This window comes from Betta splendens, chromosome 1, assembly GCF_900634795.4.
Source record: "Betta splendens chromosome 1, fBetSpl5.4, whole genome shotgun sequence".
NCBI classification, from domain to species: Eukaryota; Metazoa; Chordata; class Actinopteri; order Anabantiformes; family Osphronemidae; genus Betta; species Betta splendens.
In genome coordinates, this window is record NC_040881.3 from 10492225 (window position 1) to 10507691 (window position 15467).

The 15467-nt window shown below is 49.5% G+C and overlaps 1 protein-coding gene and 1 non-coding gene across 2 annotated transcripts; one reads left to right on the forward strand and one right to left on the reverse strand.

The window, feature by feature from the left end:
- Positions 1 to 2460: 2460 nt before the first annotated feature.
- klf3 (Kruppel-like factor 3 (basic)) lies at positions 2461 to 14166 on the forward strand. Its single transcript, XM_029155979.3, has 6 exons — positions 2461 to 2727; positions 8919 to 8979; positions 9506 to 10058; positions 10362 to 10491; positions 12252 to 12418; positions 12505 to 14166. The coding sequence occupies exons 2-6, from the start codon at positions 8938 to 8940 to the stop codon at positions 12684 to 12686; spliced, it is 1074 nt and encodes a 357-aa protein (XP_029011812.1). The 5' UTR covers positions 2461 to 2727; positions 8919 to 8937; the 3' UTR covers positions 12687 to 14166.
- A 1072-nt stretch (positions 14167 to 15238) lies between these two features.
- On the reverse strand, positions 15239 to 15310 carry trnap-agg (transfer RNA proline (anticodon AGG)). Its single transcript has one exon. It is a non-coding gene; the product is annotated as a tRNA-Pro (tRNA).
- Positions 15311 to 15467: the final 157 nt, after the last annotated feature.

Below are 15467 nucleotides of genomic sequence, written 5' to 3' on the forward strand. Positions count from 1 at the left end.
TGTTTGTACAGTTTGTTTTTTTTTTTCTCAAAAAGATAAATTGTCACGATTCATTTTTGTGACTCAGCAGCATTGAGGCAGACGAACCGTCTCACAAACTGGACCTACCGGACCGAAGAGCCAGGGGAGCCGAAATCTGAGCTGGCAAAGGGGACGTAGCTGCAAAAAACGTCTTAGATATTAAATGTAAATGATCAAAGCGGCTCCGGGTGAAAGGCTTAGTTTATGTCACGAATAAATAGATTTATTAATAAATAAAAGCAACTGGCGGACATTTCTGCTAGTGTGGCCCGGTGTTGACACAGTGCTAGTAATAGCAGGCCGAGTGTGTTTCATAACACGCCTTCATTGTGAAGCGGCGAAGCGTCACATTACCTGGACGGCGGCCGCTTTCGTAGTTCCACAGAAAAAAGATGGGTTTATCTTTGACACGGTATCACGCTGTGCATTCCATCTTAAAGCGAGCGAGCCAGCAGGAGGTCGACGAGGACGAACGGGTCAGCGCTCAGAATCACGGCCGCGATGGGCTCCGAGTCACAGACGTCGACTCTTCGATCAGTTTGACGCAGGTTAATGGGTTTTATGGAATTATGACGTGTGACCTTCTTGTTGTAAAACACTGCTGAGGTTGCAAACGTTCTCAATGAGGCCGTTGTGGGCTATATTTTTAGGGATCACAAAAAACCCTGAAGATGACGAACACGCGCCCAGTTGAGCTGTGGACTGTGGTCCATGGTCAGTGCCTTAGACTCATCCACCTATGACGCATGAGGTCATGGATGGGTGTGGCTAAAAACTGTATTGAAATATAATGAAGGCATCGGCTTAACCTTGACTTTATGCAAAACTCTGTCCCGGGCAACAAGAACCATGTTCATATTCGAAATATTTGAAGGTTTTGTGTTGGCGTGAGGAAAAATGCCCGCAAATGCTTGTTCGCGATGGAATTCACAGACTCCGCCACTTCTCTGGAAGGACGCTGCGCTTCTGTTGTGTCTACGTGATGCGTATCTGCCAGTGTCAGACACCGGAAATCTGCTGCTACTCGGAGCACTGTTCCACGCAGATCGCCTCGATCACTGCACCCCCTCCTATCTGACCTCCTGCTGACGTGGGACGCGGGCACTTCGCTGCGCCTCGCGCCCGCCCGTCGCCCGTCCATCGCGCGCCCGTCCTGTCCCGTCGCCGCTTCTCGCGCTCGGCGTCGCGTGCGCACGGAGCTCGCTAAGCCCAAGCGGATGTGTATGTTCGCACACGACGGGTTTACACCTGTGCGAGTACAGGAACCATCCGTGAAATAACAGCTGTCATTTCACCACGGGCCCGTGGCAGCAGCAGCTCCACCTCGCTGCACAGACAAGCTGGAAGGCAGGAGTTCATCATTGTGCTTTATAGACCATCCAAAGTATCCATATGTTTCCAAAACAATAAACAACAATAAAATGCATCTTCCTTTGAACTGTATGAACAATGAAATACATTATTTCTAAAATAAGACATATAAGTCAACAGTCTGTTTCCTAAATCAGCACCCTTAGTGCAGCACAACCCGCAATTGACCTTGGCTTCACTCCAGAGCAAACGAGGAGGAAGTGTTCGCTGGAACCACGTTTCTGGCGCATTGGTAAAATATTTTAAAGGACCTGTCAATCACACGTCCAGCAAACACTCGGCAAGCTGCAAACTGCATCGTCACGCCCAAACTCCGCCTTTTCTGCGTTGTCGGTTCGCTCGCGCTTCCCTGGCGCATCGACCACCATCATCCACGAGGCCTCGACCCCAACGCGTGGCTTCTCAGAGAACTTACACTGGGCTCACGCGTTTTTAACGCGCATCTGTCAATCAAAAGCAGGTACATAAATAGTAACAATGACTGCGCATGTAATTATAGGATGCGCGTTCGTTACTTTGCTCCCGCCCCCTGGAATAGTAACGAGGTTCCTTGTGGGGAAAGGCTTGTTCCTTGTTACACCCCGAGCGTGCACTTCCTCCTTCTGCACACGCACACACACCCAGAGTGGAACCTGCCTCGTGCTGCTTGTTTGTCGCTGCTGGGGATAGTTTATATTAGATGTATGCAGAGTTTATTAGCGCAAACCTTAGTGGCTGAGCTTTATGCATATGTCACAGATGGGTTCGTTTACTTATGTTTTTATATTTAATTTTAATACCTTACCATTAAAGTACAAAACAAGTACATTAATATGTATTAGTAGTAGTTTGTCTGCCTTGTTTACAGTGAGTCCTTGCTGATTCTTCTACCCTGCTTTATAAATACTTGTAATAACTATTGATTCATTCATTGGCTTCTATTAATGACACACCTCCGCTGTTGCTGGAAGCAGAGCACGCGGTGGCTTCAGCTTCCCGGTAGCTCGCGATAGTGCGCGCACCGAGTGGACCACCCCGCCCCGGTGCCGCCCCGGTGCCGCCCCGCCCCGCGCCCGACCCCACGGAGAACAGACGGCGGATCATGTGACGGCAGCAGTTTCTAAACGCCACCTCGCCGAGAGCCGCTCACCGAGGCAGACGCACGCTCGCGGGGGCCTTTCGTAACTTGGGGAAGTTTCGCCGGAGCGTCCTGCGCGCGTTCTGGAGGCTGCGCCGCTGCGCACACAGTCGCCGTTTCGGCGGAGTTGCCCGATTCGTGGTTGTCTCTGCCGTTCAGCAAGGCAGCAGCGAACCCGCCACCTCTCCTCCAGGAATAGACCGTGGGCCGTCAGAGAAGTAAGTCCGATCCTGCTGAACCTGCGAGGACCTCACGCGGCGTCCGCGCCGCGCCGCGTCGCGCGCTCACCGGGAGTCCTCCGCTCATTTCCATTCGGATGTGAAGTCTGTAATTGCTGCTTGTTTTTTATTTTTACTTACACGTGTTTGACGTTTGAGTGTTGGATGAACCAACTTCATTGTGAGGAAGAGAAGCGGTCCATAAATTCTCAGCAACAGTTGCGGCTGTGTTTTAACGATGCCGGGCTGCTGCGGTGTCATTCACGTCTTCTGATTAACTGCTCGGTCGCTCAAAGTCTTCTTTTGTCACCTAATTATCGCGATTGTTCCACGTTGTCTGAATGGAGTAAATCACTGTGATGGCTTTTATTTATTGGCCTGGTGACAAATGATCTGACCACAGATAACTGCGCTTAACGGAGGCAGCGCAGGCGCTGCGCTATTTTTAGCCTCTACAGCCGTTTATATAAGATGCGGATATAAATTAGTTAAATCACAAACGAGGTCAAATTTCGGTTCAGGCTGTGATATAGTCAACGCTCGTCCTCCTAATTCGCTGTCAGACGCTGTAAGATTGTGTTTTTCCTTTTTTCCCCCCCGAGTGCAGACTGTGAGAATTTGAGGTAAATAGTTCATATTATATAGTGCGTGATATTACAAATCATTTGGTATCGCAGAACTCTTGAGAAATGGAGGAATCGGCTCGGAGGGATTCTGTCACGATCGCAGTTGTCGCTCATCTGAGACATGTTGAGTCGTGGTGTGGGTGATGCTGGTGTGGCGTCAAACAGCGGTGAGGCCCGTGTGGCTGCGCGGTGTCACACCTGAGCTTCTCTTACAAAGCCCGTCTCTCTCTCTCTGCCCCCGTGTGTGTGTGTGTGCGTGTGCGCGCGCGCCCGCACGCGCCCCTCTCCGTCGCTGTCTCTCGCCGTTTCCTGTGCTTTGTTTCAAGGCTGAGGCTTGCGTCACACATTCCACTTGGCATATGAAGCCCTTATCCTGTTTAGAGCCTGGAGTGAGAGAGAAAGAGGGAGGAAAGTAGGGAGGAGAGAGGGATGTGGATGTGGGGGGTGTGCGGAGGAATGAGGGCGACCTTCCTCTCTCCTCTCTCCCCTCGATGCCTCTTTGTCTTACTTCATACTTTGGAAAAGTTGAAAAAGGAAACGAGTCCAACTCTCTCTCCTTTTTATTTTTTTTATTTTTTTATTCGTCACCTAATTTTTTTATTTGTCTCTCATTACCCCCACCCCCCCCATGCCCCCAAACACCCCGCCCGCCCCTACGTCTCCTCTCCTGAATCAACACGCTGATGTTATCTGCTGGAACAAAACGCACGGACGCACGCTGCTCAAAGGGCACGTCCCCGGGAACATTAGGGCTAAACATTAAACCCCCGGACGCCGAAACGCCGCCGATTCTCCATTAGACGCGAAGGACACCGCGATCCACCGGCCGCCGTAAACCTAAAAAGCTGTGACTCGTTACACAACTTCACATGCATGCCAACACACACACACACACGGTTACCGCTTTTAAACCACAGGATTGAGCCACTGTGACTGTGGAGCCCGATCGAACCCCCTCCTCGCGCTTGAGGTCCATTGAAGTTTTCTCATATTTTGGTTGAAACCCACTTCGTTTTCTTCCCCGTTTCTGCCTCTGCCTTGTTCTTTCCACTTCCATTTTGACATAGTTTGGTCAGAGTGGCTGTTTTCTTTTGCCCTTTCTCTCCTTCTACACCCCCCCCCCCTTCTCTCATTCTTCACACAAGGGGGGGGTCAAACAGGAAACCGCAGGCCCCCTGCAGCAGCACCCCCCATTTGGCTTCGCTCTCCTCCTCCTCCTCCTCCTCTTCTTTACACCCCCCGACCCATCGCGCAGTGTGGAAATAATAACAGTCAGACTAAACTCGGAGGGCTTCCGCTCCCCTCTCTCTTTCTCCCTGGCAGTCGCCCGCATTCTCGCCTTTCCCTCTGTCCTCAGATGTCTGGAAAGCCTCAAAAAGACTCGGCTCCCAAGTTCGGCTGGAGGTGCGCGCACACGCGTGTGTGTCGGCGTTTGAAGCGCCCGTCGGCCCTGGTGTGTCTTTAAACGCGTGCACCCATGTGTGATGATGGATCCTGTTTCCGCTCCCCCGCTGATGGCCCCCCTCTGGACTCCACCCCCCCCCCAGGCCTGCAGCTCTACTGTCTACTGGAGAGGAGCTGGGAGGGACTGTGTGTGCCTGCATGTATGTGTGTGTGTGTGTGTGTGTGTGTGTGTGTGTGTGTGTGTGTGTGTGTGTGTGTGTGTGTGTGTGTGTGTGTGTGTGTTTGGAGGATGGGAGGAACAGAGCGAGCAGGAAGCCAAAATAGAGAGGACAGGGGCCTGCAGTGGGGGCCTTAAAGCTGGAGTGCGTGAGGTGTTATTAGGGGAGATGGGAGCAGGAAGTGAGGTAAGGGTTGAAATCAGGGAGCCGGGAGGTGCACGCGGGGGTGAAAACCCGACACGGGTGAAACGGGGAGGGAATTCCAATGGTTCAAGGGCCAGAGAAACAAAAAAAAGGCAAAGTTAAACATCGGAATATTACCTTGTCACCTTCATGAGTCACGTAATTGGATCTTAAATTAAGACTAATTAACTGTTCCCTACGGTGAGAAGGTGTGAGTCCAGCCACAAGGTTGTGATGTAACTTTATAGAAAAATGACATCAGGTGAGATGCGCAAGGGGAAAGGAACGAGATGACGGAGAGTGTGTGTGTGTGTGTGTGTGTGTGTGTGTGTGTCCAGAGCGGCGTGTTGTTGGACAAAGCTGTTGTCTGGAGGTTTCTGGTCTCTCTGGTGATCTCATCATCTCCAGCCTGTTGCCGTTAGTGTGTACGTGTGCGTGTCTGCAATAATTTAGGCCTTTTAGTGATTTAGTGTGTGTATTCTGTCGAGCTAGCAGAAACTCAGTGTGCGACTGTGAGTGTGTACGGACGTGTGATTTAAGAGTGTGTGTGTGTGTGTGTGTGTGTGTGTGTGTGTGTGTGTGTGTGTGTGTGTGTGTGTGGTTGAGTTGGTAGCCAGCGACTCCAAGCCACAATATTTTCCCCCCTCAGTCATGTTGTTCTGTATCCTTCACGGAGAGGCCGGCAGAAAAGCCCGCGGGGTGGCGTGTGGTTCCGATAAATACAGTAGTGTAGTAGCAGAAGATCTGGAATCCAGGCGTGAAGGCAGAGAGAGACAGGGTGCATAGCCAGTGTTTGCCGAGTGGGTTGGGGTTGAGTACACAGTGGTTCTACTGACCTAGAAGGACAATATTTGCAGACTACACTTGACACACACACACACACACACACACACACACACACACACACACACACACACACACACACACATACACACACACACAGTGACCCAGGTACAGCACCTCAACCTCCCCGTAGACCCTGTACACACAGGTTCGGTTTGTGTCCCATCTCTGAGACGGCCGTCATCCAGGAGGTCCTGTTCATTGATCGATTGGTCGATTGGTGAACGTCCAAAGCTGTAAAGAGGTCAGTTACAATCCTCAAGTGGTGTTTTTGAATGGACCAACAAGCCAAGCAGCTGCAGCTGCAGGTCTGTGGTGGATGTCTGTTGACCATGTTGTCAGGTGAACGTGTCTTTTCCGCAGTCGTATAAACTCTCTTTATTTTTTTTATGATTTTTTATTTTTGATTATGATTTTATTTTATTTATTTTTATTTGTACCTGGACAGTTCCTCTGCTCACCATCAGCCTAGCCCTGCATTTATCTCTATGCACATTAACTAACATAAAAGATCATCACCCAGATGTGAGCGCACATCTGTCCAGTCATTTAATGGGAAGATGCCCCAGCTTCATTGGGTTCAGGTGAACCATAGCGTGATCCCTGTCCATCAGTTGTGGGTGCAGTGAGACTCGACCAGCAGGTGAAAGCTCCTCTACGCAGGAAACAGTTGCTGCACATCCATTAGTGGTGTTTCAGCTGTTCAGAGTCCAATCTGAACGTTTTGTCTTGTATCGCTGTTAAATTTAAACCCGCTACTGAACCGTAAAGTCCGTTTTTGTATAATATATCTCACTGAATATTACAAATGACATTAAAGTGTAGGTAATAGATAAAAGTGCTGATTAATCGTTTCTGTATTTCTTGCAAAGCGATGTTTTGGCGACTTTTTTTACTCTGAACTACTCAGAAGCAGCAGCAGTTCTACATGTTGAACAGGAGCCTCTGGCTCAGCGCCACAAAGCTGCGACCAGAGTTTCATTCTAGTGTCTGTCTGGTTTCTGGTTGCTGCCATTAATGGCACTTTGTTCCAAAACACGATGAGGTGTGAGTCACAGACCTGTGTTGCTGTGCACAGGGGACGGTTTTCTGTAGGACTGGTGTGTGTGGATTGGGGATTTCCACTATGGCCGCTGATTCTTCAAACAGCCCTTTGGAGCTTTTGGATTGTTTCTGTAGGGAAAATACCTGAACTCTGTGTTTACGCTCTGTGTTTGCAATCTGAGGAGGACGCGGCGCCTTTCGTCCATTTGCTGTTTTCACCTCGTACGGTGTGTGTGTGTGTGTGTGTGTGTGTGTGTGTGTGTGTGTGTGTGTGTGTGTGTGTGTGTGTGTGTGTGTGTGTGTGTGTGTGTGTGTGTGTGGATTACAACCACAATGGAACAACTGCCTGACCTCTAGTTGACCTATGAAACAATACAAACCTGAAGTAGAAAACACACCCTCACAGATAGAACTACACACACACACACACACACACATAAGTGCATGACTACATCCCCACCTGACTTCAGTGTCTTTGTTTTTTGGAGCCGGCTCAAGGGTGAGGCCTCAGTCGTCATGTCCACACCCTTCCTGACCCAGCAAGCAAGCATCCTGCTCTCCTCTGATCTGCCTCCCATCTGGTGTGTGTGTGTGTGCGTGTGTGTGTGTGCGTGTGTGTGTCGTAGGCTTTGACGACCTGTGTTGTTGCCCATTTGTTAATAATTACAGACTGACTCGTCTCCTGACTGTGGACTTTAATCAGGTCACACACACACAGACTCCCCTAGGCTGCATTCTTTGGCAGTTCATTCTGCCTAATGCTCCAGTGAACACACGCACACACACACACACACACACACACACACACACACACACACACACACACACACACACACACACACACACTAAGCTTTCAGACTTAAGGTAACAGGAACCGCTTTCGTAACCTCACACTCTTTTGAACCCAACACTGTGGGGTGAGTGGGTGGTTTGTGTGCGTTGGCCCGTCTGACTTGTTTGCGGCCTCATTGTCTGGTCCTCGGCTTTGGGCAGTCGACAGCCACGTCCCACCTGGAGCGTAAAGCCAGCCGCCGCCGCCGCCGCCACTGCGCCCGGCGCCGCTACGCTGTGCGTTTGCCTGACGAAACCAGAAAAACCTATGTTTTTTTTGTGTTGTTGTGATGAATACGTGCGAGGAGGCGGAGCTTCTAATGGAGACGCCTTAAATGCATTTTCACGTCCATTGTGATGTGATTTACTGGAAGTGACACCCGCTGCGCTCATCTGTACTTACCTGCCGACCCTCCCCTGTACTTTGGCTCATTTACTTTTCATCACTTCAAGTCGCGCCGTCTCCATTCATGACTAACGCCTCGTTTTTTTTTCGGGCTTACAACATTCTAATGTTTGTACATTTCCGAGTAAAGAACGTATTTTGGCCTTTGCCCTCCTCCAGAACAGCAGCGCCTGGTTGAGGCCCCTCGGTACATTTCACGTTTATGAGTTGTCACCAGTTCCCTCAGTCAGACATTTCCTCTCTAAACCTCTCACGTTTTCGATTTCCACGAACCCAGAGGTGAAAACCAAGTCTTACAACATGATCCAAACTCACGAAGCAAATTCATTCTTTTTTTTCTGGCTTTGACAACATTCGGCCTCTCACAGCTCCCTCTGGGTTCCATGCAGTTAACCTGTGCAGGGGCCCAGTCTTTTAGATGGGAGCCACTAGATTATAGCTTATTACATATACTTGCTCCATTCATTCTTTTCATTTGTTTTCAACAAATGCTTCTACACCTCTGTAATCACAGTATAATACAGTAAAAACAGTACTGCTACTGTGTAGTACCATGTAGAAGCATGTGGAACTAGACGGTGAGTGTGATGTTCCACAGTAGCTGTGTGCTAACGTCAGTGTGTGTTGTTGTTGCAGGAGCCTGGCCTGTGCAGCCATGCTGATGTATGATTACCCTCTGAAGACAGACATGGAGACGGTGAGGCACCTGTGTGTTTGTGGAAGCGTGGCTCTCGGTGCTTGTGTGTTTGTGAGAACTCCCGTCGTGTCCCGACACGTTCTCGATGCCATGCGGTACCTCTGACCTACACGCAGTCACACACACGCACACACGCACACACACACCTACGTACACCGCTGCTACGTGTCTGGACAGATGTGTTCCCACATTCCGGCTTCCTGGACAAACAGCCGCGTTGGACAGCGGAGATTTGCATACAATGGACACACACACACACACACACACACACACACACACACACACACACACACACACACACACACACACACACACACACACTCATTGCCTAGCAGCGGGCTAATGAACCTGCACAAACACGTGATACTCAGACATAACGGCCGTGTGTGTGTGTGTGTGTATGTGTGTGTGTGTGTGTGTGTGTGTGTGTGTGTGTGTGGTTGTGTGTTAAAGCGTGTTTTCCCTGCTCTGTCCCCGTCGCTGTTTCCTTCATCTGTATCCTCTCTCTCTCACTCTCTCTCTCCAGTCATTCTACCCTTCGCTGGTGAAGACCCCGGAGCCTTACGGCGTGATCTTCCCCCACCCCGCGCCCCTCTACCACATGCACACGTTCACCCCGTCCCACACCCCCAGCACCCCCGCGCACCCCCAGCTGGACCAGCCGGTGGACCTGTCGCTGAGCAAGCGCTCCTCCTCCACCTCCACCCCCTCCTCCTCCTCCTCCTCCTCCCCTCCGTGCTCCTCCGCCTCCTCCCCGGCCTCGTCGCGCAGCTCCCCGCCGTCGCCGTACAGCTCGGCGAGCCGGGCGTCCCCCCGCTGCTCCCCCCCGCGCAGCCACCTGCGCTCCTCGCCCTCCCACGCCCTCCCCCCGCCCACTCCCCCGATTCCCTACCCGGCCATGGTGGCGCCTCTGCTCAGCTCGGGGTCGGGGGTCATCCAGGGGTCGGGGGTCATGGTGTCCCCGGTCATGGTGCCTCTGTCGGTCCTCTACCCCTCGCATCTCCACCTGCATCAGTCGCTAATGATGAGCCCGCCCATCGCCAGCGACAACGACCATCACCAGAGAGACATTAAACCAGGTGAGAGCTCTTGGGATTTTATTATCATTATTATCATTAGTGCAACATCACAGTAGCGTGCAAGGAAAGTGCTAGCACTTGATTTCATATTGTTTTCTCTGAATGTACTTAATGAGGAAGTGTTACATTTCCTCCATTCTTAGAATAACAGTTTCAGCAAATTCTTGTTTCTAAGGAAAGCCGTGCTCTTTTGTTCCGTTTTCGGTGGTCACCTGGGGGTCACCCGGACTCTGTCAGGAGCATTTTATCGTAGAACGGATGACTAATAAACGTGTGACGGCCTGTTTTTGCCGACTTCCCCAGTTCACTCCGCAAAACCTCTGGAGTCGCAGGGCGACGTCCACGAGCTGCACAAGCCCATCAAAACGGAGCCTCGGCCCGAGCTCGGCCGGGACATGAAAGCGTCCGTCATCCGGATACCGCACGACTACGAGTGAGTAGCGCACGGAGGTTTTCACAGAAGCACCGGGGTTTTAGCAGCTTCTGCTGTGACGCTTCCCCTTTAGCTCTAAATGGAAGCGTCGGCCAGAGGCGCAGTTTTGACCAGATCCATGTCTGCCCCTGGTGCCAGTCTATGTAACAGGTGCAGTCCCAACACTAGTCTTTTCTTTTCTCTTTTCGAGGCGAGTGTGACGACTTAAAAGGAAGCCCTTCATTGATGTGGGTCTGCAGACGCTCTGATCTGTGCTTTGTATTTCGCCCAGCGCGTTTGGGAGAAAAAAAACTCTAGATGTAGATGTAGATAACAGGTATATTTTAGGATAAATGTTTCCTAAAGATCACTCTGATGATGCAGATGTTCCCAGTCTGTTCCAAGCTCTTCGGAAAAAAATATGCGAGGTTACGAGAGGCTTCGTAACGTTGGCGCGGCGTGAATGTGGGCGAGTGGAAGTCAGAGGACGCTGTCGTTCACAGAGACAACGCGGGAGCAGCGGCGGCGCAGCTCGCTGCCACATTCCTCTCATCTCCGGCCCAAATTCGCCAGCTGCGCCTCCAACGCGCGCCCGCGTCGGCCATCTTGTTCCCGTCGCCTCCTCCATTTCTCTTTCTCCTCGTTGCTTCCTGTATTTTTCTGGCGCTCATTGTCCAGCGGCTCCCACTCATTACTGCCCTCGCGTTCCGGCCCCCTCCCCTCACCCCTTCCTGTTTGTCCTCACCTCCAGTGTGTTGCCTGTTGTGAACCCCGCGGCCTCATCCTTCGCTCTTTAACGCTCTTTAAGCTTTTTCACAAACAATAAATCATCATGTATGCACCTATTAGGTCAGGACGTGTGTGTGTGTGTGTGTGTGTGTGTGTGTGTGTGTGTGTGTGTGTGTGTGTGTGTGTGTGTGTGTGTGTGTGTGTGTGTGTGTTTAAATTAAAGGTTCCATCGTGCTGCTGTTGAAATGTTGTAGGTGTGTCTCCGTCGGCCATTGTTACACCAACCAACATATCTACACACTGTAAATGTGCAGTGTATGCGGACATGGGATGAGGTCTTCAGCTCGCTGTCGTTGCGCGTCAATGCATTTGTGTGTGCGTGTGATATTTTGCAGGGGATTTTCTGCACATTCCTTCGCGCAGAACTGATCTGTAAGGGCTTCATATTTCAACACTCGACACCTGCTCTCAACTGCCACTTACACGCACCCACACCCTTGCGCACAAACGCACACACACACACACACACACACACACGTTTTAATGACGGTGTTGAAAGACAACTCTTTATTTTCTCCCTCCGTTTAAAAATGTTTTGCATCGTTCACGCGTTTGCATTTTTCCCTCGAAAGTTTTGTTTGCCGTCCTTCTCAACCCAAACTGTGACTTGTGCAGCCGGGGTAGTTTGGTTTGCACACAATTAGCGTTAGAAGTGTGTGGGACTGTAAAGACTGTGACAATGTCAGTCTAATATTTCACACTATCGGAGATTAGTTTTCACATTTTTCAGCGGCGTGTCAGGGTTGCACAGAAAGGCTTCACAGGACAGGTGAAGGTGTGGTGAAAGACAGGGGGTGTTCTCAAACCACCTGAGGATTAAAAGGTGTTGTTTCTATAGAGAGAGGCTGTAGCCAAATCAAACCAGCACTGGGGTTTCATTCTGATGTAATACAGCAGCGCCCTCTGCTGGTTAAATCAGACCACGCACATGAGCAGCTGCTCTAATTTGCTCTCTCTCTCTCTCTCTCTCTCTCGCTCTCTCTCTCTCTCAGAGGTAACAACCCATCAGTAATAGTGAACCCGGTCCCGAAGCATCCTCTGCCTGCTGACTCGCCCGACTCCCTGAAAAAGCGGAGAATTCATCGCTGCGACTTCACCGGCTGCAACAAAGTGTACACCAAGAGTTCCCACCTGAAGGCACACCGCAGGACACACACAGGTCCGAACTGAGCCCTTACAGGGCGCGCAACCATTCGTGTGGCCTTTCTTTCTTTCTAACGAACGTTCTCGCACGTTCTCACACAGGGGAGAAACCCTACAAGTGCATGTGGGAAGGCTGCACGTGGAAGTTCGCCCGTTCCGACGAGCTGACGAGACACTTCCGCAAGCACACGGGGGTGAAACCGTTCCAGTGCCCCGACTGCGAGCGCAGCTTCTCCCGCTCCGACCACCTGGCTTTGCACAAGAAGCGACACCTCCTGGTGTGAACCGGGCGCCGGGTGCTCGACGTGAAACAAACTTGGTGCTGGTTTCAGCGTTGGCCTGCACCACTTTGACTCGAGGCGTGAGGCTACTACACATTTGCCACGAGTCCAATCTGACATCCCAACGGAAGTGTGGGTGTCGGATCAGACCTCCAGTCGACTGTGGAGGGTCCAGACACTTTAGTAACGGGATGCAGCCTCTCAGCTGGACTGAGAGGCGCGTCCCCCCTGTGGCCGCAGAACCAAAAAAAACCACACGAACTGTTTCCTCGGGCTTCTTCGTGCATCTTCAGCTCTCATTTGTCTGCATGTATTCAAGGACTCAAACACACACCAGCTACGCCAATATAATGTGAAACTTCCCAGAATGTATCACCACACACCCGCTATGCACCATGCTAGCTTAGCGCTAGCGCCACCAGACACGCGGAGGAGCTCCACACACCTCATCTGCCTCCACCAGCTCACACCATGAAGTGACCTAAGGAAAATAAACCGGTAGCTACCGCTCGCTTGTACATACACACACACACTTGCACGTTTAGCGGCACACAAAGCTGAATACATGCACTTAATCACAGGTTTTGTGTGCTTTTTGGTGTCCGGGTTGGATAACGGAGGGACCGTGGGTCTCGTTCATTGTCAGAGTGAAGTGTTTTTTATGTTTTCATTCGGAAAATGTGAAAGCTGCTGCACAGGGGCATTATTATGTCAGTGAGGAAGCGACGCCACTCGGTGGGTTTAAGGGTAGAAGCAATGAAATATCTTGCGTATTACGAATGTCTTGTATCGCATTTATGTACAAAATGAATTGTTGTTATTATGTGACACCGTGGTGGCCTTTTTTTAATGTAAGACACTTTTATATGGGATACATGCATTGTGTAACGCAGGGAGATTTGCTCGTTAATTGCTGTTCATCAGGAGCAGGTGGCTTTTGTTTCAGCCCGTCTTTTATGCGAACGAAAATGCCATTTAATTCTACATTACTCAATATTTCAGCATGCTCGTATGATTCAATGAAAGGTCATTTTAGTGCGCCATCCAAAAGCCATCGCCCCTTTTCAGCACCATTTTATTGCAGCTTCTGGAGGAAACCGTTGTTTTGTGTATAGCGTCTTCGTACCGATTCAAGGTGCACTCACCGAATGTAGCGGCTCAGATTTGCTTCTGGAAGCTTGTTGTGGTTTATGCTTGTACATTTTTTTGTATCTCTGCAAATATAAGTTGTAATATATACATATATATTTTATAATTATTAGACTGAAAGGGCAATTAAAGGATTTTATTAGGCATGATTTTGATACTCTTATATAATATTGGATATTATACATTTCTATAATGTTGTCTATCTCTTTTTGTTTTTCTAAGCCTTGGCAATTCAAAGGGAAACTGTGAACATATAACTATACATGTCTATCTGAAATTTTGCATTTATTTTAAAACCGAATATTCATACCGTTTAATAAACTTATTGATGATATTTGCAGAATGGTGTCCTATGTCTTGAATTTAGTGTGTGCCCATTTTTGTAGCTGAAGATATCAGATATCTATAATACTTAATATTTATTTATTTTTAATAAATTATATATATATAATTCAAATCTGGCCTTATTTACATTACATGCATTTTTCAAAGGTAAATAATAAGATAAGCAATAGTAAGGATGGAAATACAGTCATATAAAATAATACTAAAGGATACATTTGCTTCTTATTCTACATTTAATAAACTTTATGATATTGCAGTGGAAGATATCAAATATATAAAAATATGAGCATGCACAATATTACATAGTGTGTCTGACACCGTGGTCTGCAGCACAGGAGCTCCACAGGGAACAGTGCTGTCTCCTTCCTCTTAACCCTGTACACCTCCGACTTCAGGTACAACTCAGAGTCCCGTCATCTCTGATGACTCTGCTATTGTAGGAAGTATCCAGGGTGGTGATGTCACAGAGTATCAGGGAGTGGTGGACAGCTTTGTGGACTGGTGTGGACAGAACCACCTCCATCAGTAGAGATATGGAGCTGGGGATGGACTTGAAATCTGGGAGTCCTGTAAGCGCTCTCTCTATAAAAAATCAAGAGGTGGAGATCGTGCCCAGGGACAAATACCTGGGAGTGTATTTGGACAATAAACAAGACCTCCTCAGCTGTGTAGAAGAAAGCTCAGAGCAGGATATACTTCCTGTGGAGGCTCAGGTCCTTTAACGTCTGCAGCTCCATGCTGCTGTTCTATGAATCTGGGGCCAATGTAGTGTTTTACGCTGTGGTCTTCTGTGCAGCAGCATGAATGTAGCAATAAGTGTAGACAGTAACAGACTGGACAAAGTGATCAGGAGGGCTGGTTCTGTTTTGGGGGTGGAGCTGGACCCCCTACATGCTGTAGCTGAGAGGAGGATGCTGGTCAAACTCCTCTCTATCATATACAACACCTACCACCCCCTACACATTGTGCTGGCTGGACAGCTGATCAGTATTAGGTGCAACTCCTCGTCTCTCTGTACGGGTTATTACCGAATAAAACATGGGTCCTTAGGACCCAAAATTGGGCTCGTCCGGGATTTGAACCCGGGACCTCTCGCACCCTAAGCGAGAATCATACCCCTAGACCAACGAGCCGCCATGTTCAGAGCGTGTGTTTTACATCTTAAGAATAATGTATTGTTTATGTTTTACGTTCTGTTTTGATTGCCTTATAGAGGTATTTGACATACGTACAGTTTGACTTATTGTAAAACACAAACAATCGAATTAAGAGGTTTTTTTTATACTAATT

Coding starts and splice junctions, on each gene's coding strand:
- klf3 (XM_029155979.3), top strand. CDS start 8,938: ATGCTGATGTATGATTACCCTCTGAAGACAGACATGGAGACG. Junction 10,492..12,251: donor CGGATACCGCACGACTACGA/GTGAGTAGCGCA, acceptor TCTCTCTCTCAG/AGGTAACAACCCATCAGTAA. Junction 12,419..12,504: donor ACACCGCAGGACACACACAG/GTCCGAACTGAG, acceptor GTTCTCACACAG/GGGAGAAACCCTACAAGTGC.